The 26528-nt window shown below is 37.8% G+C and overlaps 1 protein-coding gene across 4 annotated transcripts in view; it reads right to left on the reverse strand.

Annotated features, from left to right (window-relative positions):
* NCOR1 (nuclear receptor corepressor 1) overlaps positions 1-26528 on the reverse strand; it is a 72949-nt gene that overhangs the window by 5753 nt on the left and 40668 nt on the right. For 3 of the 4 annotated variants that reach the window (XM_085301273.1, XM_085301270.1, XM_085301271.1), the window contains exons 18-43: positions 25962-26024; positions 25152-25291; positions 24293-24419; positions 22250-22805; positions 20195-20324; positions 19688-19883; positions 17214-17387; positions 16141-16301; positions 15619-15739; positions 15420-15524; positions 14855-14949; positions 13881-14049; positions 13180-13320; positions 11632-11715; positions 10903-11159; positions 10171-10531; positions 8783-9007; positions 7797-8006; positions 5965-6114; positions 5266-5439; positions 4652-4817; positions 3885-4381; positions 3300-3428; positions 2573-2730; positions 2099-2322; positions 1516-1653 (exon numbers count right to left, since the gene is read on the reverse strand). In XM_085301273.1, coding sequence (XP_085157399.1) covers positions 1516-1653; positions 2099-2322; positions 2573-2730; positions 3300-3428; positions 3885-4381; positions 4652-4817; positions 5266-5439; positions 5965-6114; positions 7797-8006; positions 8783-9007; positions 10171-10531; positions 10903-11159; positions 11632-11715; positions 13180-13320; positions 13881-14049; positions 14855-14949; positions 15420-15524; positions 15619-15739; positions 16141-16301; positions 17214-17387; positions 19688-19883; positions 20195-20324; positions 22250-22805; positions 24293-24419; positions 25152-25291; positions 25962-26024 — 4951 coding nt within the window. The remainder of the gene's footprint in view (positions 1-1515; positions 1654-2098; positions 2323-2572; positions 2731-3299; positions 3429-3884; positions 4382-4651; positions 4818-5265; positions 5440-5964; positions 6115-7796; positions 8007-8782; positions 9008-10170; positions 10532-10902; positions 11160-11631; positions 11716-13179; positions 13321-13880; positions 14050-14854; positions 14950-15419; positions 15525-15618; positions 15740-16140; positions 16302-17213; positions 17388-19687; positions 19884-20194; positions 20325-22249; positions 22806-24292; positions 24420-25151; positions 25292-25961; positions 26025-26528) is intronic. The other variant, XM_085301272.1, reaches the window with a different exon arrangement.

Consider the following 26528-nt stretch of genomic DNA (forward strand, 5'->3'; position numbering starts at 1 on the left):
TCTTTATCAATTTTACATACATAGTAGCTGGCACACTTTCTGTCCATAATTTCTGTCATATTAAGGTACAAAAAACCCGCTAAAGTAAATGTCAAACTAAGACGACATGCATTTCATCTCTGTGTCTTAAAATATGGATATTTTAAAGCTGTTTATAAAGTTGTTAAAAGTACYAGAATTCCAATTACGGAATTTAACACCACAAAAACCCCAAAGCATAAAAAAATTCAGGGGATAATCTAAGCTATGCACCTGATTAAAACCAGTCAGAAACAGACTGTACAGTTTCAAAACAAACAAAAATGATCAACTGTAAAACTGTAAGTTATATTCACTGTGGTGCCTAGAATACTTGAGTTTACTTAAGAGGAAGAAAGGTGGCAAAATCAGCTTTCAATTTCAAGAAATTGAAACTTAAAAACCATCTAAAAATAAAGACTCTGGTTTCCTAGAACCAAAGTTCTTAAAATTTCAAAAATAGCAATTCCTCCTGCACATTCTTGAAAATTTATTGCCATCTAGTTAATATCCATCAAGGACTGCAAGAACCCTGCCTTCAACTGCAGACCAAAAAATAAAAAAGAAAAAAAATTTCAAAGTTTTACCAGCATGAACTGTGAATAATTCTCAGCAGATACTTCTTAAGGGTCCAGTTCCCAGACTGTCACTTTTTGTCTCTATTTTAGAAAAGGATAATATATTTCTAAAGAAGTTTTGTTCAAGCTAAAATTTGTTTCTAGTTAATTGTTAAACCACTTTTTTAAAGTGCATGGTGGGTGTGCTGGCTGCTATTCCTTCTGCAGCAGGGAGCTGGGCAAATGACAGAAGCATCCATTTCAGTGTGCGGTTGCCAGACATTTGGAGAACTAGCACTGATGCAGTCTGCCAGGGATCCTGTGTAGTCTTCTGTTCCAGATCTGGCAGACTGACAAGTAACCCTGGGAAATAGGGACAGATGGACCTCTTGATGCCCCACCGTCCCACCTGCTGGAAATAAAGCCCCTTAGTTTAGTGACATTTAATGTGACAAGCTACTCTAGAGTCATGTGTGTTGCAAGCCTGGGTTCCTTCACATTTTACCAGGCAGTTGAACAGTATCCAGGGTGCCACAAAAGCAAGACAAGCCTGGATTTTTTTAAAAACAAAAGAAGTGCAAAGAGGAGACAACCTTTCTCACAGAACACTCCAATTTTGTAGAACCTGTGAGGGGTTTTTGCTACAATGTTTTCAGTCAGATATTACATTAAACATGCTGCTTGCAGTAAGAAACCTAAGACAGAACATGAACATAAGAGGTTTCACTCTGGCCTCTCAAAGCATCTCTCAACTACAAAATTTTGAATGCTACTGCAAAAGGATCAGCAGTGATTAAACAACTTGCCTGCAGTACCAGAGGGGAAAAAACACTTTAAGTATTATTTTTYCATAAGAACATAAAGCTCCACTTCAGAGATTAGATATTGTTTGCAGCCCAAGATCCAGAATAATGTTTTTAAAACTCATTTTTACACATACCTCTGTTCAGTAGGCTCAGTTCTTTGGGAAAGCAGTAGAACATTGTCCTGTTTCTCATGTACAGCTGGAACCTGAGGYGGCGAGATTGGCTCATAGGGCTCTGAAGAGACATGGCTTCTCTCTGGAGATTTTCCAGGTCTACATTCATAGTTCAGAGACAGACAAGTACTCTTACTRCATGTAATTCCATTCAATTTATTTCTTAGAAATTATATCTTCTATTTTTATCTTACATTAATATCTATGCATTCAAATTATATCTAACATGCTTTAATATTCTTGGTGATCTCAAAAACATGACTTTGAATTATCCATGATTCTGATTAGTTCTAGGTGATTAAACAAACACCTTAACTCCTCTAATGATCAGGAATTAAACTTATCAGCAGTGAAGGGAACGTGGTTATACACTGTGTTTGCGTCCAAACAATTGTCAAAAAGAATACAAGACAGATATTGACTTGAGGCTTCTAAAAAGAGATTAAAAGACACCTCTCATCCCAATCTAAATATTATCACGCTAATTTTCGTAAAAACCTTACTTGGGCATTAAATTTGGGGTTGAACTGATTACAAACATTACCTTCCTCTGGACTTGTCRGAGAGATTTTCAGGTGACACTCTAGCACCTGGCCGTTGATGGTGGACAGACTGTGACTGCGACTCAGGGCTGTAGCGGTTTGACGTCTTTGCCCGGGTAGAAACAGGCGTTGGAGCAGGGGTGGAATTCTGGAATGTACTGGTGGGAGGCTGCAAGGAAGCCTGAGAAGCTGCTTGGTTTCTAGCAAAGTCTTGTGTAATAATTTGCTGATTGTGGCAAAAAAAGAAAAAGAAAAAGACACCTTGGTCAGACATTAGCCAGAGTGTACTTATTCATAGACTAGATGAAAATGAGACTAATTTCAACAAATGAGACAATTTTAAAGTTCAGATACAATACTATTTATAACACACTCAGAACTAAACCTGCAATTATTTTTACTAATATTCTAGAATGTGTTTTCATAATGAAAACACAACTTTTAAAGTCTGAAAAGATGCATGCAAATAAACCTACACATATGTGGTCAGCAAGGGTGATTAGTCGATGGGTCCTAGGCACATGTCCCATCCCTTCTGCTTGAGAGGAAGGAGGTGGAGGTTGTTGAGGTGAAGGAGGTTCCTGTTGTGTCCTGTAGCGGTGAATTGACCCCTCATATTGCCTGTTTGGGTCACCTAGTTGGAGGAATAAAGRTCAACCTATTAAGATATAGTATTACTGAAGCTTCAAGGTTTAAAATTTGTGAGCATATAACCTTCAAAGAGGTGTTTCTGCATTAGATTTTAGGTATTCTGCGTGATTACCACCTTTTCCCTATACCTTAAGGCTCTTAAWTTAAGATAGAAAACCAGAGTTTTATTTCATAATACAGTGGAAATTTGCCTCATTTCTCATCAGCAAACTCTACTGTAATAGTTTGAGCTTTTCCAATAGATAAAAAACATAGGCATCAACATCAATACACAGTAATTTTAAAGCATGTATCCTTGAAAATAAATTTCTTAAGTTAGCTAGACTGTAATGTAAAAGAGCTCTATTCAGTGTCAAGTGTCAGTTCTAATGCACTTGCACAAGTTATTCCAAAGACCACTGTAACAACATACTTCAACAGAAGTTTCTCAGAAGTCAAGAGTGTGGCAAGCAGTGATATAAAAACTGTTGATGTAGTTTATTTTGAGTTCATGGAGCTGGTAAATATGTGCAAGATAATGATTAGAGTGTTTACATATGCAGACAAGCTTACTTTCTGCCTGGCTTGGTTTGGGTGCCTCTTGCTGATAGGGCTGCAGCTTTTCTTGAGTAGGTACAGGAGAATTTGCAGGGCTAATCACCTCAATGGCATCTCCAGGAGCTTCATACCGGTGGGAAGATACTGMATATCAACAAGAGGTTATGGAACAAACTGTAAATATCCCAGAAGGTTTTTGTTGTTTATACATACCCATGCTAATGCTTTCATTAAAAATCACACCAGTGAAAGTCAAAACACTTCTCTCATGACAAACATGGTGAAAAAAAAATTATTTCCATGGAACAGTACTGCCATGTAAACCCAATAATTTGGAAAGGTCTCATGACCTCTAATAGGGTTAGCTTTATTATCCTGCATTTCAAGATACAGCATGGAATCTCAATTTAGATAAAGCAAACAAGTATGATTTTRCAAGAATCTTCAGTTACTATATGCAAAAGCTGTATTTGCCTATGAAGCACCACCACTGTGCMGAGCTGAGTAATTTATCATTAAACTTCAGAATCATTTCACAGCCTATTATCTCYCTAAAAGGCTAAGACAAGATAGTAAAGTAGTTGACAGTAAGATACATACAACTACTGGAAGAATCGGAACTCTGAGAGCCCCTGTCTCGTGCATCCTTGTCTGAAGCAATCTGTCGAGTGATGATCACATCTATGAAGTTAGCAGCAGTAATTGTGGTCTTTCCTCGAGTTCTCAGCTCTTCCTCGTACCTGGATTTAGGAGGAGGTCCTTTCTCTTTACCAGCCTCTGAATACACTACAGATGAAGACTGACCCTGGGACTTGCCACTGGAAAAATTTGCAGATGTATATGGGCACTGAACATGTCTCTTTTCTATCTCCAGTGTTTTCTGTTCCATCTGCTGCTGCTCAGTAACCACAGCTGACCTGCGCCCCATATTCTCTTCTATCCTTGTTCCTTCATGCTTGCTCTCTTTTACTTTGGCAACTTCCATCTGAGGAGCAGAGGCTGCAGCATCTACTAGGGCTGCGAGGGCATCAGCTGCTGTATTGTAACGGGAAGCAGGCAATCCTTGAGTTATGGAGGGAGCTCCTGGGGTAAGCTGCCTGTTGGCAAATATCAAATATTCTGAATTACATCACATAAAAAAAGAACTAGAGACAGATCATGAGTACAACTAAGCAAAGCTTCCGTGACACTAACTTCTATTCAAACTGGACTGGGTGAGAATGYAATAGAGCACTTCTGTTAAGTTCATGAGCCATCAGAAAGTGGTAACTCCTTATCTTTTATAATTTTCTTCACACTAAATGCATCTTTTCCTAAGCTCAGATATTAGAACAGATGTCTCTGCAACAATAATTTAAGAAACATACATGATTCGGAGCTGAGCAGCAGGATCCAAAGGYGTGATTACGCTTGTCCCATTGGTTCCTTGAAAAATACTAGGCCTTTGCTGCAGTATGTTTTCCTGGCTTCTGACTGATGGAGATGGAGAGCGAACATATCCATGGCTGCCAGGTCTGCCAGGTTGCTCTGCACCTAGAAAACRTAGAGGGGATGGCGGAAAATGGAGAACATTATAGGATCGCATAAGTCATTCTTATAAGAATGTAGAATTATGTGTCAACACTGACTCTTTCTCCATACTCTTTTCCAGTTGCCTCCACCACTCTACATATGGCAGTAAGTGTAAAAGTTTTAAATGATACTGTTCTTTCCATAAGGCTCTAAATGAAATGCAAGTTGTGATAGCAATGACAAGGATTCACACTATTCCCTAGGTACTACATGACCAAAAAGCATGCTACTTGCTGAAGCTGCAATTATAACCAGGACTGCTAGGTTAGAAACCTCTCAAGTGCAGACTAAACACAAACAATACTGGGCAATACRTTGTTAATAAGCTGCATTTTGCTAACAATGGATATAGAAAATGAGCAGTTACTTCTACAGCAAGGCAGACTGAAATACAGCAATATGCAATTACCTGGTCGAAGATAAAGTTCAGCAGGAACTGAAGCTATTCTCTCTCKCTCTCGTTCTCGTTCTCTTTCCCGTTCTCGCTCTCGTTCCCTCTCTCTTTCCCGCTCCTTYTCCCTTTCCCTTTCCCGCTCTCTTTCAGCATTTGCAGCTGCAGAAGCTGCCAGATGTGTAGGGTGTCCTGGAAGGTCCAGAAGATAAAATATTTGAAATAGTAAAGAGAGATACTCATAAGTTTAGCACAATTTGATGTAAACACTTGCCATTATATTCTGCCATCCATTTACAGCAAGTTTTCCAAATAAATTTTAATTCCTCTCAAGTCTATCCACTTACCTAAGAGKACAAAAGTTTAACATAGAGCGAGACAGTGGAAAGCTCAAGTAACTTCTCAAGCAGCCAGCTTATAGACCCAAATTCCATTCCTTAACACATGTAATATCAGATTACTGAGGTCATATAATCAGATGACTAAAAAGACCTGACAGATCGAGGCAAATTCTGAATTTGTCAGTGCTCCTTCAGCTGCTACTGCAACTATAAAGGACATCATTAACAAAACCTTTGCTATCCAGGTGAGAAGTGCATACAAATAGCATTACCTGAGAAAACATCAAAATATGACATTAGTGACAGCTGAATAAAGATGGTCAATTTTCTCTGTATGACAGGATTAGAGGCATCATCAAATGATACTGGCTCATACCTGGTGACAGAGAAGCAGGATTGTACGGCCTAGGAGGGAATGTAAGCTGGGTACCGGGGATGTAAGTGATTCTCTCCATGGGCGGTGTGCTTGTTCCTCCAGGRTGAGGCACTAAGATAGTGGGAGCCATATTGTTCAGGTCAATAATTCCTGTTAAGAGACAACATACATAAGAATGACCATTCAAGGACAGACCAAACGTCCATGCAGTATATATTCTGTTCTCTGATAATGGTCAGTAGTGAATGCTTAATGGAAAGAATATAAGAATAACACAAGTTTAGAACTATATTCCACCTCTCAGGTGATAACCTCTCAACTCTGCCAATCAGCAGTTTAAGAACATGTTAAGTGAGAATTTGCATTTGTACCACTCCATTTAATTGCCCTTGACAAAAACACACTTCAGCTCTTCTGCCAAAAATAGCCAAAATGCCAAAATGATATTACCTCAGTGTTCACCCCCTTTTCCAGGCCACTTACATTCAAAAAATGAAATGAAATGTGGAAATGCACAGGTCCCACTGGAGCTCCAGTGTAACTTCCTCTACTAYGAAAACCAACCACTTCTTTCTTTTCCAACCAATTAAAAGATTACAGTATCTTATATCTTATTCCCAAGACTATTTTATTTCTCTAAGAGTCTGAGACTATCAAAACTTCTCAGAAAACTAAATACCTCACATCAACCGAAACACTCTTATCCAGGTGCTCGGTCAATTCTCTCCAAGGAAATTTGAAAGTGACAAAAGCCTRTATCTATCCTAAAAAGCCAGACTGATTCTTCCCCAGTATATCTATATGTTAGTGTATTTTTATTCGCAGGCAATTTATCAACATTTGCTACTTTCCATTCCACCTACAACTATCAAACAGATTTAAGTGACAGACAGWCATATCACAGCCAGTAATCAAGTTGGTAGCTTGATTATTTTCTGCTAAGTTCATAGCTTCTGGGTGAATGTCATGTAATGCCAGTGACTCATAACTATTCATCTTACTGATTTGTTCTAAGATTTCTCTTGACATTGCAATGTGGAAYAGTTCTTCAAACTCATGTCCCATAAATAAAAACATCAGCACAGAAATCTCTTCAAGTCTCTTAACAAAGAGCARAATTGCAAAGAAGTCACTGTTTTTCTGTAATGGCCTCATCTTCTAAACCGTTACTTTTAAGTTCTGGTCATTTCTCAACTTTCTGTGGCAGGTTTCTGGCATCTGGTGTGTTTGAAGTTACTAGTTCATTTGCCTTTGTAAGCTGTTCCTCAATTTTTGTCCTTCGTGCTGTTAAATTTAAGTTAAAGACTTCAATTTTCTCTGTTTGAAGACTTACACTTTGAAAGATGTCTTGTYACTTTTAATAGCTCCTTCCCACTGCTGTGTTTCAGATGTCCAGATTGATTCAGGCTTTTCCCATCCTGACACAGGTCACACTCATTTACTGACTCTCTAAAATATTTTCTACAGACCTTACCCTTTTAGCTGCTGCTTTTATTTTCATTCTAAAGAAGTTTTCATTTCAACATAGCTCTCCTTTCTAAAGTTCAAAGATGAGTTAGAATATGCTCCTGAATAGCAATTTAAACAAATGTAAAATAGTCTTGCTTCTTGAACACAAATAAGTGTTTTAGCTTTCCCTTTATTCTAGCAATATTGATTACCTAGTTTTGCTTCACACCTGCAGAAGCCAGTTAGATGTACGACCACTATTTACAAAYACATACACATGTGTATGCACATATATGCATACATATATATAAAAACAAGCAAAAAATAACGCATCAAATCATATAGCCAAGATACACTTTAAAATATCAGAAAAAAAGATGTACCTCTTGCTCCGGCATAAGGGAGAGCTAAAGTTTGCTCTCTAGGAGATAATCCTCTGGTTACATCTGGACGTAAATTGACTTGCATCTGCTGTGAGGTAATGTAGTCATTTAAGATTGTCTGTCGTGTATTCTCCATTGCATAAAGCTGATACTGACTTGGGTAGCCAGGYGTGGGTGAGAGCTGCCTTTGGAACAGGTAAGCAGCAGCAGCTGAGGATGAGGAAGGAAAAAGAATGTCTAGCAAGCAGCACTAGAGATACAGAACCAAAGCTTTAGGATGTTTCTTTAGTTTCAATGGAAAGTGCTACTAATTCTTTCTATCCAGCTTTGGAAGAAAGAAACCAGTATTTTCATACTAACTTTTTTTTTGTGTTTATGCACTGCACATAGACAGAAAAAGCTAAAGAAWCCAAACTGAAGATCCATGTCACAAAAAAAGACTTAGATAAATTTTAAATCCTGAAATTCTGATGTAGTGAATGCTGAAATRCCTACAGAAGGTTAGAAAACCTTGAAGAGGTGGATTGATCAGTATGTTAAAAGTAAACCTGGTGTATTTACTATCATCTGAGGGTAGTCTAGAAATAATCAGATAACCTCCAGTGAGAGTATCTCACAGCCCTGAACAGCAGGGTCTTGATTATACTTTCATTCTGTAGCATTTTCCATGCCGTTCCTTGTACAGCTTTTCTGAAAGCTTTAAATACATTTCACAGATACTTATTCCAAAATACTGCCTGAACTTTTAAAATAACAGAAGCTATCTATCAGTATTATATAAAAATATTTAAGAAGTTTTCTAGCTAGGTATTAARCCCTCACCAAAGTGAAACCAAACCACAACAGTATACATAATCCTTTATAAATCATATCCATCCATTGATACTTGCACTTTTTAAGAGACCTCTTTTCTGTGCAAAGTACATATTCTAAAATAAATAAATAAATAGATAAAGAAATAAAGCAAACAAACACCACATATTTACCAGGATCTAGAGCCCTGTGAAATGGCATAGCAGGATCTAAATGAGGAGGGAGGTGACTCCTATAGACTTCAGGAGTGGCTCCTCTGTGATGGGGGTCAAAAGGACTGTGAGTCACTACAGGATCAACCCCTGGGACTGGAGATTTTGCAGGCACACTTTCTCTCTGTGTCGGAGTAAGTGTATTTTTCCTTTCGTGATTTGCTGGCTTCCCAGAAGATATTCCAGCTAACAAAAACAAGGAAAAAGACAAATTCAGAAAATACTTATTTCCAATAGAAGACTTAGGTATAAGTACAAACCAGTTCCCAAGGAAGGTTCTAGTGGATCCTCCTAYCTGTTATAATAAATCCCAGAGAATATTTTATACCACAAACTTTTCCTCATTAAAAATCTTAAATCTAGCTAGCTAGGTTGGGCCTGCACTTTATCATACTATCTTCCTTATCTAGTTACCTCTACCAGTCACTAATTGCACCTTCCCTCAAAACATTATGCTCGTAGGCAACGTGAGTACTAGGGGTACATTTGGAAGAGTGTTGCCAGCAGGTCAAGGGAGGTGATCCTCCCCCTCTACTCAGCCCTGCTGCGCCCTTATCTGGAGTACTGTGTCCAATTCTGGACTCCCCAGTACAAGAGAGACATGGAACTACTAAAGAGAGTCTTGGGAAGGGCTACAAAGATGATTAGGGGATGGAGCATATCCCCTATGAGGAAAGGTGGTGAGAGCTGGGCCTGTTTAGCCTGGAGAAGACTGAGAGGGGATCTTATCAATGTATACAAATATCTTAGGTGAGGGTGTCAGGAGGGCTATTTTCAGGAGGGCTATTTCCCTCCAACAGCCAGGCTATTTTCAGTGGTGCCAAGCAATAGGACAAGAGGCTACAGGCACAAACTGCAACACAGGAAATCTCATCTGAAAATGAGGAAAAAAAATTTTTACTGTGAGAGTGTCAGAGCACTGTCAACAGGTTGCCCAGAGAGATTGTGGAGTTTCCGTCCCTGGAGATATTCAAAACATGCTTGGACACAATCCTGTGCAATTTGCCTCTAGATCACCCTGCTTGAGCACAAGGGTTGGACTAGATCTCCAGAAGTCCCTTCCAATCTCAGCCATTCTGTGATTCTGTGAACACTTTCAATGTGATCCAGAATCAAATGCAAATCTGAGACTGAACCACCTCCTACTTCCATGCTACATGGCAGATTTTCATTTTCTTATTTCATTCAACAGCTTAGGGCCTTCTAAAATCCATGCCAGTCACTCTCCAAATTGAGCAGAACATTTAGAGTAAAAATGAAGTGAAACAGTTTACAGAAAATRGTTTAAAAATAAATTTAAAAATAAAACATTCAAAAGTCTTATCTCACTCTGGAWAGGGATAACATACCTTCGCTAACTCTATTCATCATAGGTGAACTTCTGGATATTGGACTCTGATAGTTCACAGGTGTCCTTCTTGCATTGGTATCATCATAAATCCCAGGGCTCAGTTGTGATTTAGGAGTTTCATGAAGAGTTGACCTGAGAACAGAGGGACCAGAGCTGACTACTGACGTGTGACGGGAACGTACTGCATCCCCGGTCTTCACATCTTCATATTTTCCTCGCTCCACCACCTTCACGTTTTCTGGCACCATTTCCAGCTGAGGCATTCCACGGGGTAGTTTGCTTGGTCCAGTGATTAAAGATTTTACATTGTGTTTGATTGCAGACTGGCCAGAATTGCTTTCATATTTTATGGGTGTACCCTGCAAAGGTGAAAAAGATCAGGTAAGGCTACCGCCAGTGTTCCCCTGCTACCAAGAAATCATTTTGATTTTACCACAGTTCACTGCTTCTATCAGATTTTATAATACTACACCACACAATACAACTGGACCTTAGCCATTGTTATTTGTCAGCTCTCCATCACTTGCTTGCAAGGATGTCCCCTGCACRTGCAGTGTCAGGGTTTTTCTAATAAGCAGAAAATGTTTTACACTTTACAAGTTAGTAGTTTTCTATACAAAACCAAAACAAAAAATCCCCCCCCCCCCAACACTTCTGATTATTCAAACATCCTGAATCAATTCACTACTGAGTTTTCAAGCGACTGTCCAGTACTACTTTGTATATTTACCTGAGATATGGAGCCCTCTATGATTGGCCTAGTTGTCTGCACCATTTCAGGAGTCTTGCGACTTTCTTGGCTCAATAGATCCTGTCTTGGAATTTCATGGATAGAACGACCCATTTCTTTTATAGTAGTAACTCCATCATATGGCTTCCCCTTAGTAATGGCTCCTTCAAATGTCCTTATGGGAGGTGACTCTCTTTTAATTTGTTTAGGATATTTCAGGCCTTCTTCAAAACTTTCAGCTGTTGCTCTTGGTGTGCCTTTTATAGAAAGAAAGAAAGAAAGAGTCAGTCATATCACTGGTATTAACAAACACTATTTTTTTATTTGTTGTAGCCTATTATAATGTATTTGAAAAACTTTTAAAAACCCCACTGAACAAATATTCAAGCTACTAAATGGCTCACAAGTTACTTCAGATGCTGAGATAAAGGCATTAACATACATCTCAGTTGTCTAAGGAATTGTTAGTGTTCATTTAAAAAAAACACTGCAATTACCAAGTATTCATAATAACAGCAACCTATTTTGCAACAGGGTTAAAAAAAAAAAAAAGTCTACACAGGAAATTTGTATAYCACATATCAGAAAGCTTCCCATAGAAAATTTATGCTCTTAAAACAAATCTAATAGTCTCTACCTTTAACACAGCTAGAACCGTGAGCAACAGCTTTCAGTTTCAGAAATCCTGACTGCTGAGATGCAGTAAAAGCCTGCCTTCTAAATCTTTACCTTGCATTATAGAGCCAGACAACACTGTTCTCTCTTTTAGTTCAGCATGTGGGCTGCCTCTAGGTAGTGCACGGCATATTAAACCTAAAATTAAATGAACATAATTTAGAAAATTAAAGAATAAGTGTTCAAAAAGGGTGCTCCTTCTCACAAACACCAGATACCATCTACATCATCWTAGTGCCAAGAGGGCATAGTCACAGTATGCTTGACATTTTATCAGCATGTTAGAGAGATCATCCTGGCAAAAAATCCCAAAGAACAAACAAATAAAAAACAAAAAACACCCTTTCAAGCTCTTTATTTTGCTGCAGGCTTATAAAACACAAGATATTCTTGTATTTTTATAATTAAGCTTAAATCTCCCAGAAGCAGTCACTGCTTCTCCAACCCCCTGCTTCAGTTTCCTTGAAAGAAGAGTGTGTGTGTGTGTGTGTGTGTGTGTGTGTGTGTGTGTGTGTGTGCACGCGTGCGTGCATGTGTGTATACATGGTTCAGTAACCATGTTACTAAAAAAACAATCCAAAATATACCTCAACATCACCAACTTGGTCAAAATTAAGACTGAATCACCTGAAGAGAGCTGAAGTTGTAGATCATAATAAGATTCTAAATCAAACCCCAAAGAACATATAATTTTCCTGTTTGCAGAAGGAAAACCTGTCAGCAATGAAACACTGATATGCTACATTAAAGCAGCTTCTTCTATGTCAAATAAGTAAGAAAGTATATCAAATGCATCAGGAACTTAAAGGTAGCAGTGTAAAAACTTCTCCAACTCATATCATTCCATCTGATGAAGATATACATGAAACAGCCTTTCAGGGCTAATTAAAGATGGGGCAAAATGCTCTTTAGGAACAAGGAAACAAGAGCCTCTCCTACAGACTCCAGAGAGAATTTAGGAAAGAAATATTTTCTTGATATTTGTATTTTCAAAAGACATTCAGAAAGTTATTTAATGGCCTGACTTGACCTTTCCATTCTTAGTTTGATTATAGCATATTAAATGGAAATAATGCTAGGGATGCCCTAAAGCAAAACAAAGCAGGACACGACAGCTGTGCAAGTCTTCTGCATGGCATAAGCTAAGTGATCACTTGTGCAAATGCACAAGATCACACCAATCACTTACAACATTATTCTGTCATAGCTGAGAAGCAGTATTTAGCTGACTGGATGTGTCCATGGAGTCCACGCAAGTAGGACTCGGTGTTTTTGGAGACCTACAACAACCAGATGCGACTGTGAGGAGTCACTTACTCCTATCAGTAGGGCTAACATGTATTTTATAATTGCGAGCTGAATTACCTGCAATTATGGGAACATACTTTGCCAAAAGAAAAATGAAAACTAGTATCTACTCCAGTAATAACTGCTGCAATAAAAGCAGGCTGGAGATACTACATGAATTTGGTCAGTAAGATAACATTTAAATCTAATTTCTGTTTTAGTCTGTCCTAGAAAACAGATCTAAACTCTCTTGCACCAACATAGAAGGTTTTAATAAAATACACAACACCAACACCTTAGAAGCAGCTATTTTACCTTCCAGTGGTGCAGACACTGGAGACTCCCTCATTGACATTCCTTGTTTTATATTTCCTTCCATTGTATCATAGCTTCTCTTTAAACCAATTTCATGAGCAGTTCTTGGACTCCTTGTTCCTTCGCGAACATTTTTAATAGCTGCCAAAGTTTATAAGAATGTGATTAAGGGATGTGGATGATTAGGGGAAGGAAAAAAAGAAAAAAAAAATTGACCAGAAAACTCTAATACCTTAACAACACAACTTCAATATAACACTGAAACATTAAACCTCAAAGGAGGTTCTTCGTGTTTGGTTAAAAAAAATATATTCAAAAAGTTATTTATTTATCAGTATTTGTACTGAAGTTCAAAATTAACATTTTACAATACAATACAAAGTAGAACATTTAAGTATTTCCATAACCCTCAAAACAAAACCATTCCTAGACAAATTGGATATGAATGGCACAGGAATTAACCTGTTTAACTGTATTTCAGCTATACAGTACAGGAGACTCAGAACAGGCACAATTTCTGGATCATTTTAATTCCTATCCTCTCAAAATACACAGGTAGGTCAATGCTTCTCCCAGACTGCACCCCAGTGACTGAGGTTTATACCTATTGACTTGGAGGAAGATATACCTCAGCTATAGATTTCAAAAGCAGAACCTAGTGTATTCTCGATTTTGATTAGGTAGGATATACAAATACTCACTATCGTAAGACAAAATATGTCCACTTTTGCCTTCATAAATAACATGGCCTTTGGCTGCAGCTTCCTCTCGGCATTTTTCTGGGCTGCTGTCTTCTGTAGCTAGTCTGGTGATGGTTCCTTTCAACAACGCATCAGCTGCTATGCCAGACTGGGACAGAGCCGGTGTACCCTGCATTTAGATCAAATGCAATTTAGGATGTGCATACTTACACAACAGAACAGGGATCAGAGAAGGAGAGAAAAAAACCCCACACTTTTAGATCTAGAAAACTAAGTAATTTATCAAGCAGTACGGCTTGAATTTCTGCCTCTAATAATAGAGATTTAACGTAAATTTTAGTAAACTGATTAGTAAACAATACACTTCCATCTTGTACAAATACTTCAGGAAGAAGAATAGGAAGTACAATATCACAAAACCATTTTGTGACCTGGAACATTTGCCCTATTATACCATTYTGGAGGAGATGGTATATACTACATTACTTTATGAAGCCATTAGGTTATATGTCTCTCCAAAGTCATGAGACCTCCCTTCTGAGAAAGGAATTGCTCCTGTAACTAGAGACTAGAGGCCAACCAAAAGAGTAGTACCTATAAGATAAGGAGACAAAAGGGCTTAATTTACCTTTTGGGCTTTAAACAGTACCTTTGCAAGGCTGGTTATGATTTATTTTTTGCACTAGGTATGTTACTCTTTTCCACAGAAATTGCTCCTAAGTCTTCAGTCGGGTATATTAAAGGCTCCAGTGATTTTAGTTACAAAATTTCAAGACTCAGATATGTCAGGATGAAATCCTGGTAACGCTGACTTCAGTAATAGTGGGATTTGACTACTAGATTGTATTTAAATCTTTTTTGAGGCAGTTCCTATTCTGTGATACTAACTTACTTTTTAAAACACGTAAACATGTTCACAGGAATAGTTTAAATATGCTTKTTTGCTACAACCTTCTCAGTAAGGGGGAAAATACCTGAGTAATGGAGCCTCTCAAAGAAGGCATGGTCTCAACAGAAACTTTATTGGTTGGAGTTCCTCGTGTTATACTTCCTTCCTGTATTGTGGTACCTGTTGGAAATAAAAAGACATCCTGAAACATACACACACACAAGGTAGCTACTGTACTCAAAATAATTAAGAATGCTCTATAATGACAGCTGTTAGTTTATACTAAAATACAAAGAAACTTTTTTTTTTTTAAATGGTGTGCATTTGATGCAGTTAAATCATTTCACAGATAGCATGTGAAACACTCTGCAGTATTTAGTTTCCTTTTTTTTGATACATTTCTACATTTCATGTGTATTGTTTCTGTGTATGCTCTAGTGGACAATTAAATTTTGAATCTGGCATGCCTTGAGACATGCAGGTAGGAGGAGTTAGTTACAAATACACATTGTACACCTATCTCAGAAAAGAAGGACCAGATCAGCTATTTAATACTTAAAAATGACACTTCAGCAGTTTAGGCTACAGAACCTAATTCTCTCGTTTTCATCAGTCTCTGATAGTTTCTTACTTTAATAGTGTGACTTTACCTCGAACCACACCTTCATGTTGCGCCCTGACCAGGAGTCCCTCAGGTTGGGAATTCTGACTTCTAGGAGAGAATTCTTCTTGTTTGATATAGGGCATGGAAGCTACTTGGAAGAAGAAAAAAAGGAGGTGTTTGTTTCCTTAATTATGAGTCATTAAATAGTCTATATAAATTGCTCATGTCAGCTTTTTATTTCCTACCAGATTTGGCTGACTCCTGCTGCCTTGGCAGCCCGAGAGATATAGAACCCACTGATGGCTTTGCTGTTTCTTGGGTGTAGGAAGCTTGACTATGGGATGTTAAATAAGTGCCAGGTGTTCCCTGAAACAACAAGTGTAATATCTTAAAAACTTGTTTCTGAAATGAAGATTTTCATGTATATTTAAAGCAGAATGGTAAATTTACTATGATCCTATCTTAAAAAGCTATGGTAGTACCACTGCAGAGTATCAAAGCACAGAACACCAAGTGCCTTGTCTCACTGTTAGTTCAGAGATACAGTTCATCTAAACCAAACATACTCAACCATGTTACTAAACATAAATGACTGCAACTTGTTCTCTTTTATAAGGCAGCTGTAATTCTTGGACTTTTGAGAAGAGGCAGGTATAGCTCTTAGATGTTAGTATTATAAATTCATCACTGAGTACATGAGGTTCAAGGCTGATGAAAGRGCAGAAAACTGATGTAAATGTGGAGTCTCAAAGAATACATTATCTTACTTGTGAGATTGAGCCTCCCATGATGAAGGAAGGTTTTTCTGATGGCACACTTGTTTTGGAGGATGGAATGAGAGGTGGTGGTGGTCTGGTGGGTCTAGTTGTTGGAAGGCGGACTCCTTCGGGTATATTGGTTATTACTTGGTGAGGAGCTGGCTGGAGAACTTGGAGGGAAACAAAAAAGTGTATTAAACATTACATTCTGTTTCAGCACTACTAGTCAATACACAGATAAGAAAAACAAAAACAGTAGGTTCATGTGACACTTTCCATCAGGAACTGCACCACAAAAACCCAATACCTAAATAGCTGCATTCACAACTCTGAAGTTCACTGTGTCCAAACACATATTATGCTTAGAAATTAAATGGGGAATATCTAACCTTGCATCAAGATACAAAAAAAAAACCAGCAAAAGCTACATCGTAGAATTGTAAACTCTGAAAACTAGGTTTCTAATATAGCGATTGAGGGTGCATTCATTTTTTTGTTATTTTTCTGTTTTTTAAGAACATTTTTATTCTTCATATCCGACTCAATCGTGTTCTATTTAATCTAAACTTCCCTGATTGTCTTCTCTTAGCACGACTGCTCTGAAGCAAAAGCCAATAATCCAAGTTGCAGAATTAACATCTCCAAGTTAATTGTGCACTGTTTTATAAAATATTCAAMGTACAATATTGGGCAATTATACTCAGAAACTACCATCAGTATAGTAGCAACTCTCTCTTTTTCTCAACTCCTCCCTTTGTAAGAAAGGCCACCCATGAACATGACAGTATTTATATTAAGCTAAAACAACTCTTAATTACTTTGTTCCTATGCTAGCCCTATCTGGCTGATAAAATGCATATTAGTCAGCTGGTGTAAAAACAAAAAAACAAAAACACCACCTCACTGGAACCAGAAAAATACAAGTAGGTACCTATTTACATATACACACAGAAAACAATCTATTTCCTTCTTTCATTAGCGCACACAGCATTTAGAAAATAATTTTACACTACATGAAGTCGCAGAAGTCCAGCATCCAAAGGCAGACTACTAATCACAATGATACATAACAAAATATTTACCTGGTGGAACACTGTAGCGAGCTGCATTCATATCAGGCTGGGGAGAGGCTTTATTGACTTCTCTTGGAGATAGCCTGTATGGTGATGCCGACCTTGCTGCTGTATTTTGCACCTGCACTTCCTGTTCTATTGCTCGCTTCACTTCAGCATAAGGCATGTAGGCCACTGGTTTTCCTATGAATGTTAAGGTTATCAGAAACAAAGAACCCTAGGTTAGAAACTAATGTCAAAAGGTGCAGTCTACAACAGAACTATAACAAAATGCACATATTCCATCATCAATCCATCAGGACCTGATGTTTCAATTATAACATATTTAGACCAGAAAAAGAAAGAATTACATTCAAAATACCAACTTAGCACTTAAGTAACAAAAAAATTCTAAAGCCAGGAGATAGACTCTTCTGAAACAAAAGGAATAAAAAGTTTTGCATACTAAGGCATGAGCACAGCAATTCCCATGCCAGCTTCCTGGCTTTCAATAGCATTCAGTGCTACCAATAGAAAGCAAGTGCGTTTACCCTTTTTAGTCTTCTAGTTAGTCCAGATTCAGACATTTATTTTAAAGTTAACATACAGATATAATTTCCGATTACCCTGGAATAACTGACCTTCGCAAAGATTGCTTTGTAAAAAGTTACAGACTTTTTATAGTTGCTTTCCAAAATTTATTAAAAAATAGTATTAAGATACTGCTTAATTTAGTATCTATGTTCTTGTGAAGTATTTTGTAGGTTGTCATAAGTCACCTGAACAACAGCTCCTTCAGTCTGACCAGATGCCCCACAATATATGCACTGTATAAGAACATTCTAATGCATGTAATGAAAGAGTTTTAGATAGACTGCGAGCTCTCTCCTACAAGCAACACTAGGGTGGGGAAATTTCACAAGCACAGCAGATCTAAGGAAGTAGCTGTTCTGAAGATCTGATAGCAACTTAGCCTSTTCTAGTTTTCAAATTAAGATGTACAGGCTCATAGAAAGCATCTACATTAACCACATTATTCCTCCCTCTCTGCTTCCTTCCCTCACAACCTTGATTTTTGCTGGCAGAGACTTCACCCTAGGACTTTCTCACATGTCATAATATACTACTGCCAATGTCAAGAGTTCTTCAGGTAGTATTTAGTTAAATGGTATTTTTAGGCACAGACTTTTCCCCTAAAGCAGTAAATTTCAAGAAAATGCAATATTAAAACAAAAAACAAAAACCACACAAGTACATAAGCTCCCTTTCTATTAGCTTAAGGAGTAGAAAGCTGGTATGTTAMTTTCATTTTGCTTAGGTAAAATTAATTTAGATGTAGAATTTTCAAAACATAATTTAAAATTGTTATGCTTGTTAAATACAGAATGCTCGAGTTTCCAGGAACATGATAGTTTACATTGCTAATGCTGTGGAAACAACAGAAACAATACCTGAGGATGTAAAATCTAAGAATGCAGAATTATGCATCTGTGACAATATCTCTTTTCTAGTAAAGAAGGTTGGGTATATAGAGATAACAGTTATACCCCTTCCCACTCAGAACTGGGATTCCCACAGGATATGGTTTTCTTTTTTTTTAAAAAGGCAATCTTTTAAAACACTGTAATTTTCAAGCTGTTTATTTCATGAAAACAATTTCAGTTCAAAGCATGAACACATGGCCAATGCGCACAGAAAGGAAGAGTAAGATGAATGTCTAATGAAAGCTAATGCATCTATCTTCTGGCTCTTATGCAGAAACTTAAATCATGTAGTATCTTGTCCATCTGAGTCACTTTCCTGCAGTCAACCATGGTAACAGGCAAGTCCTTACTCAGTCACTCAGACAGGTTTCTGTGAACAACAGTTTTAGACTGTTCTCTACCACAGCTCACACTAACTGCCATACCCGGGGAAGGTCAAACTCTGCCTCTCAGTAACACCTATTTATAAAAATGCAACTAGCCACCAGGTTCTTAGGAGCAAGCWCAGCACTTTGGTGGTCTGACAGGGTACGGTATGACAGCTCCGGAATCTTCCTGTACCTGACCGAGTGCCYATGTACACCAGCGCAGTTAAACATTCTTACTTGTGCTCAAACAACTTCAGGAATTCTCTCCCATATTAAAGTTACGCTTCTGAATAAGGGCTCCTCCAAAGCACTCAACTATGTGGGTCCTCTCACCTGCGTGTCTAATCTTACTGAATCATTTCCTTGTAGAAACAACTGTCTTTCTTGGATTTAACCCAAATGGAGCCAAGTTCTTCTGCTCTGCCCTATCTAAGGATTATACAAGGTAGTTCTTTCTGGCATTGTAACTGCAGCAGGATTTGTTACAGTAGATAAATTTCCTCAATCAAGTGCCATCGGAGAGCAGTAACTGATCAACAGAACACTAAAAATTCTTCATTTTTGAATGAAACAGACAGTGTAATATGTAGATATAAAATCCAGGCCTATTTGATGATAGATGTTTAAAAAAAAAAAAGAAAAAGCCATCTACCTTCCCACTCAACATTAGGGCTTTTGGAAGTACCACACGGGCTTGCAGAGCTTCGATACTCCATATCCAGCTGCTCTTGCCTCTGGCGTTGCTCCTCCAGCAATGCTGACTCATGCATCGCTTTAATGTGCCGTTGATAGAGCGCATAACCACTCACTGGTGTTCCAACAGGTACGGTACATGGGCTACAAGAAACCTAGAAGGAGGGAACGGTGTTAACAGCAGGTACATTAATATACATATTTACTAAAGTTAATGTCTATTGTTTAATGCCTCCATTGAAAAGAGTGCAGTCTATGCATGTTTATTTCTAATATTATACATCTGTTTTTAAAGTACGACTTGTATGTTTATTTGTGCTTAATTTGCTCCTTCTCAAAAATATGAGAACAAAGCAAGTGATACGTTTCTTCATTTGCTTTATGATTTTTGCTGCTTTTGCGCTGCATAAAACTAATTCTACAGACAAAAGATGCTCCTTCAAAAATAATTTAAAACATCCCATACCATAGGCGGTATGACAGCAGCTCGATGGTGAAGTTGTTGCAGGTCCATCTGCCCTTGCTTTATTGTGGATGATACCAGTATTGATCCAGTGGGGTTTAGCAGTGAAGGCTTTGACTCCCTGCTGAATATTCTGGAAAAGAGATAAATGGAAGGGAAAAATAGAACCARAAGAGACCGAGATTAAATATCTTGATAAATTCACAGGTAAAAAGTATGTCTCCTTCAAAATAACACAACTAATAGTGCATAAATAACTGGAATACCAAAATCATGTCATGTTTCATTCTACAGTACATCYAGTATAATAGGCACAAATTATTCAGTATCTTAAAAATATACAGAAATATCAAAATTGTGCTCAAAAGTCTCCAAAATCAAAAGTTTATGTATGCAATTTCTACATACACAGTACTGAAAAAGTGTAACCTTTGTTTCAAAAAATTCACTGAAAAAAAGATGGGAAGCACAAAATATATTTACTACAGAGGASAAATATAAACAGTAGAACATAGCAGATTTTTCACATAAAGGGCCCTTAAGTTTCTGGAAAGAAGATGCCTGAAGAGGCAAGAGTGCAGAAACACAGTCAAGTACACTTTTCAAAAGAGCACATGCAGAACAATGATACTGGATACTTTTGACATTTAACATCTATCCTTGGTACTGCGTGTATATTAAGACCACTGAAAGGGAGGGGGCAGTGGCTCTGATGCCATACTATAGTTACATAGGAATCACAGCAACAGAACACTTTAAAAGTTTTCATGCATCAGCAATATTAACCTGTCCCCAAAAATAAAAAGGTTCCAAGGACATGCAGCATTGTCCATTTAAAGGACTACAGGCTCACATGGGTTCTCCACACTGTTTAGGCTCTCMGGAACTAGTGATTGCCTGAAGACGCTACATGCTTGGAAAAAAGAGGTCATCCATTTCTCAGGACACTTGCCTATTAATTTGTAGACAGGTTGGTAAGAGTGAGAAATATTTCCACTGCACTATCATTAGTCTTTAGGAGAGTCAATTCTACCCATCAATGCAATACAGTTCAGTGGCAATAACTGACTTGAGAGGGGATATAAGCAAATAAACGTGAGATATGAAAAGACAACTGATGTATCAGTATATTACATTGTTTGGTTTGTTTATAAACAAGTGCCATCTCCTACTAAAAGATTTATTCAGGCTGTTTTTTCCTGTTAAAATCAGGGAGTTTTGGATTCATTSTACTAAACTAGTTGGTGGGAGCAAGGTTCAATTAAAATAACTCCATCTCTGTATTTTTCACTCTGCATTCAAACGTTTCCACTAAAGGGAATGGAGAGCCCATGTACTCTCTTACACTAACCGGTCACATTATAAAGAACATTCCAAATCTACTTCTGAATGGGTGGCTTTTCACAAAAATAATGCGAAAAAGCTACCAACTACCCAAACCTAACCAAAGAACTTCAAACAGATCCAGTTACACAATCATTGTTAATTCTCTCAGTGGGTAGATGGAGGAGTTTAGAAAATTCCCTGAGTTACTTGCTTGATTTTTTGAGTAGGTCACCAATTTTTTAAATAGACATGTACCAGAAAATCCTGCAGCACACAGCACCAGAAGTATCACAGACTGACTTAAGTCATGTCAGGAACATCTGAACTCCTTTCACACTTTGGGAAATTTTCATTCTTTCAGTTAGCTACTACCCTTTCCAGAGAACTGTTTCAAAAGATTCCCATTCTCTGAACAGATCCCAAATGGCTTGACTTCCTTCACTGTCTAGCTTTCCAGGAGTGGTGCTAGTTTGCTGCCTACCCAGTCAGTATATTGCCACGGAATTTTGCTTTACTCTGCCTTAGAAGAGCCTCAGGCTTTTCATCAGAATTTTAAAGTCAATGTTTCTCTCTGTTGCACTTCCAAAACTTCTTAGAGATTCTTTCTCGTAGTAGAAACTCCTAACAGAAGTGTTGCTACTGAGTGTAATTTTTAATCACTGTTAAGTAACAGCACTTTTTAAACAGCTTTTTAAAGATAGCAATTTTAAAACACTAAACAATTACACTCACCCTTGTCTGTCAGGTTCTCCATCAACTTCCTCATCAGCACTACAGGTGGCACTTGAATCATTATCTGAATGGGACTCCTGTCTTGCTGTATTCACCTGTTGTACCAAACTGAAGTCCATTTCCTCAGGTTCTGACTTTTCCTTGGGTTTCTCCAAATCTCTCTCTTTGGTATCACTCTCTATTTTCACTTGAATATTCTCTGGTAGCCTCATTTCAGTCTCTACAGGTTCTGCTTTGGTATGCACTGGAAGATTAACCACAGGCTTAGCTTCAACTGGATGGCTTCTACTGTCAACCTCCATAGACTCTTCTGTTTCATTATTTATTTCCTCTTTAACCTGTGGCTCAGAGTTCTGACTTTCAACAGCTGATACACTTTGGGCTGTCAGGGAAGATGATGTGCTGGTTGCAGATTTAACAGTAGACTCCTGTTCCGCTGTTGCCTCAGTGGTTATCTTCGAAGCTGCACTCTCAGATGGAGTTTCTTCAGTTGGTTTAGCAGGTTCTGCTGGAGAAGGAGATGGAGCACTCTCTGTATCAGAACTATTTTCAGCACCTTTAAAAAAAAAGTTTGAGTGTAAACGTTCCAACATTAATGTGATCCAACCAGGCTTTGAACAACAGCCTTCAAAAAAAAATGCCAGTTACAATAATTCAAGACCCTTGCCCTGAAGAACTGACTCACAAAAGGAAGGTAACTAAAATCAGCAGATACAGATTAAGGAGGAACACAGGAATTACAAGAATAAGGTTACATATTTAGCTCTGACCTTACAGAGTCAGACAGGTGAACTCCCATGCTTATGCAAAAGACTTGGTACTTCCATGTATGATGCAGTTCTCTTACAAGAACAAGGTCAACATTCACAGTGGCTAAGGCACAACTTGGAAAACTTAAGTGAACATGTTTTAGAGGCATCATTGGCAGAAGTGACAAAACACTGATTTTACATGAAAATCTGTCACCTTTTGTATGCAGGCTCTGAGTGCATATTTACTGCATTTTGCAGGAAACCTTCTTTCCAATTCCATCTTAATTTTAGATAATAAATATGCTACACATAGGTTCTTCACTGCAAAAATCAATACCCTTCTATAATTGGTATCCAGTTGTCGACGCTGTTTACACCTTTCACAGAGCAAAGGAGACATTTTCAAGAAAACAAAGCTTACTCATAAAGGAGGTAAACTAGAAGAGTTAACTTACAGCAAGAATCGCAAGTCAGCTTTAAGAATAATTTGTACTGATTCAAGATGAAGTTTAACGTATTTCCTCTTTTCATCCTACTTAATTCCATTATATTATAAATAGCTTTTAGAGAAATAAAACATTTATGAAAAGCTATGACTGCACAGAACTTAGAGGTTGTACTCAAAAGTCTTATTCCAAAGATACCAATCCTCATTGCTTAGAACAGCATCTGTGGGAAACTCTGTTTAAATACAGCACATCTTCAAGCTTAAGGCACTCTTTCTTTTAGAGGTAAGACTTTTTTCCTACTCAGAGATGTCCATGACAAACTGGACTGAATTACATATTGATTGCAGTTTGAGAAATTTGGCCATATTCTCCGATTCATCATTTATGAATTTTACTGGCTACAGCTCTATAAAAGGCTAGCCAAAACAGACCTAATGCTGAGTAATTATTAGCAGTTGCAGCCAACAAATTAAAAAATTGAATTTGCCTGTCTGAAGCTTTACTGAGACTATTAACTAGCAAAGATTACATATCCATAGTTCAGTTTGTTTCAACATGGACAATTATTTTGATCATGTGCCATCTGTTCAGTCTCTAGAAGACAGCAGAGTCAAAGCATCTCAAAATATTAAGTAATAACATCTTAGGGCTGCTCAATACTATTTTTCCCCCTCTCTAGTTAGAACTAGTGAACTGAAATCCAGTTGCTAAAATACTACTGAAACACTCTGTTTGAACACTACATTATGATATAGAACACAGTTTCCTGATTATACAATTGGCCTAAATAAAACATAAGCCCCCCCCAATAAATACCGAATTTTACTTCTGATAAAAGTTACCTTCACTGTCTTCTGGATTCTCTTCTTCATTAGATGCTTCAATGTCTTCATCCTCCTGAGCTGACACAGTTGAAGCTACACTTTCACACTGCGATACATCTCGCTCCTCACGGGGCCTTCGAGAAGACTGATAAAGACATGGCATTTATATTGTACTGAAAATTTCTAAGTATTCCTTTTACATGCATTTTCAATTTCAGGTTGAATTGAAAAGCAGGTATCTCTGGATTCATTCACATGTGGACACAGTTTTAACCTCAGATCAGGTTTTGCTGCTCCTGACCAAAAATGCCAACAAGTTTGCAAATAAACCACTTGCTCGAGATATATTTGCAGGAAAAACAGGACTAGTGCAGCAAACACAGAGACCAATACTCTTCATTTTCGCAGCTGCAAGGCTAGGGTGGCAGTTTGGGGAATTGCAGCCCTCAGTAATCTACTTCAGAGGCCCCAAAACTTTCAGATCCTGGCCTTTTACCAACTCTCTTACTCTATTTTGTAAGGTTAGTGCTTATCATGTGACACAGGGCATATCTCAGGTAACCGTTCCACAGTGACGACCTAAACTTCTATAGTTGCTGATGCACTGATAAGGAGTACGGTTTACAAAGCACTAAGGAATCACTCAGCCTTGTATGTGCTGATAGAAAATCTTCTACTGCACTTTAAAGCATGAAGTGGCTAGTGCCACAGGTCAGCAAACATCACTAGCGTCTCCTAGGAGATTTATGTTGTAACATAAAAACAAGTAGAAAAGGAAACAAGTGATGATTGTGAAATAGTTTTAGTAAACCATGATGAATGACTTCGGCGAGATCCTAATTTGATCCCTCAAACACTCGATAACCACTGCACTTGCCTTCTGTTTGTGCTGTTGAAGGAGACTGTCCAGATTGTGTCTCCTTTTATAGTTGAAATAGAAGTTCTTACACTGAGCTTCGCTTTTTGTCCCAACCATTTTGGCAATTGCCGCCCAGTTTCGCCCATGTTCCACTAAACCTGATCAAACATAAAAGAATAAATATTTACTATGATATATTTACTATATTCAGCTATTCAAACTAAATGAATGGAACAAGAATACCTCTAGGAAGGGTCTGTTAGATACAAAGACAATGTAATGTTAAGTAAAAATAGTGCTGTCTTTGAGAGAATTCTCACTGTGATAATGTGTTTGACTTACTGKATAGAAAAAAGTTTTTTCTACCTGAATGTCTGTTTATGTAGCCTTCAAACTTAACTCTTTGCTGTTGGTAATATGTTGATTGCTAAAAGATTGATTTTATGCATAATATTTTAAAGTGACAGTATCTGTCAAATGACTATACAAGCTGTAAAATACATACACTTCTCTGTGAAAAGAATGTGTCTTATACCAAAGGATTTTTGTAACTTAGAACTAAGTATTATTTTGTAAATTTGCATATGAAATACACACCTTCACATCTGTTTCACATATTTCTGTGGACCAAATACAAACATCAAGTTTTTCTAGGTAGCCCACAGGAACAAAGTCAGTATAAGTCTTAAACTGTTTTGTCTGGTGAAGATATTTGCTTCTTAGGAAAAAAAAAAAAAAAAGGCAGCAAATTTCACATTAGTTATTCAGTGTAGTGCTGCAAAGACTAACAAGTATTTAAAAGTAAATCAAAAGCTTTACAAGATTTACCTTTCTTAGCAACTTCCATTTCTTCTTCTGTCCAGCGAGAAGTCTCCACAGGCTCTGCAGAAGCTGAAAGAGAAGCAATGACTCCCATCAGAGAAAAGATCAGGAGTCACTCTCAAAGCAATAATCACGCATCCCATAATCTATTAATCTATTTACAATAAGGCTCATTCAAGTCACTTGGGAAAACTGCTTCTGACACTGGGAAGCAGTCAGCTTCCATTAAACCAAATGAAGAGATAAAGTAGGAACTGTCACATTCTCAGCAGAACAAACTGTTCAATCATTCTGCCTACAAAACTGTGTGATGATTAAATAACTGTCRAGCAAGACTTGCAAGTAACTAAGATTATTTACCATTAAAGTTGTATTTAAGCTGCCAATAATACTATCAATCACTAAAACCAGCATGTGAACCATCAGCACATAGCAGTTTTGCCTCTTCTTCCTCCATGTGATCTATTCTTTTCTATGTACCTGTCAGGCTTCCTTACATTAAGGCAAGCAAGGTAAGGCAAGCATGCTACATTCTTCTACAATCGTGAGGAACTTTCTGCACTCTTACTATCC

This window comes from Rhea americana, unplaced genomic scaffold (genome assembly GCF_003343005.1).
Source record: "Rhea americana isolate MKP2758 unplaced genomic scaffold, rheAme1 scaffold_175, whole genome shotgun sequence".
In the NCBI taxonomy this organism is placed as follows: Eukaryota; Metazoa; Chordata; class Aves; order Rheiformes; family Rheidae; genus Rhea; species Rhea americana.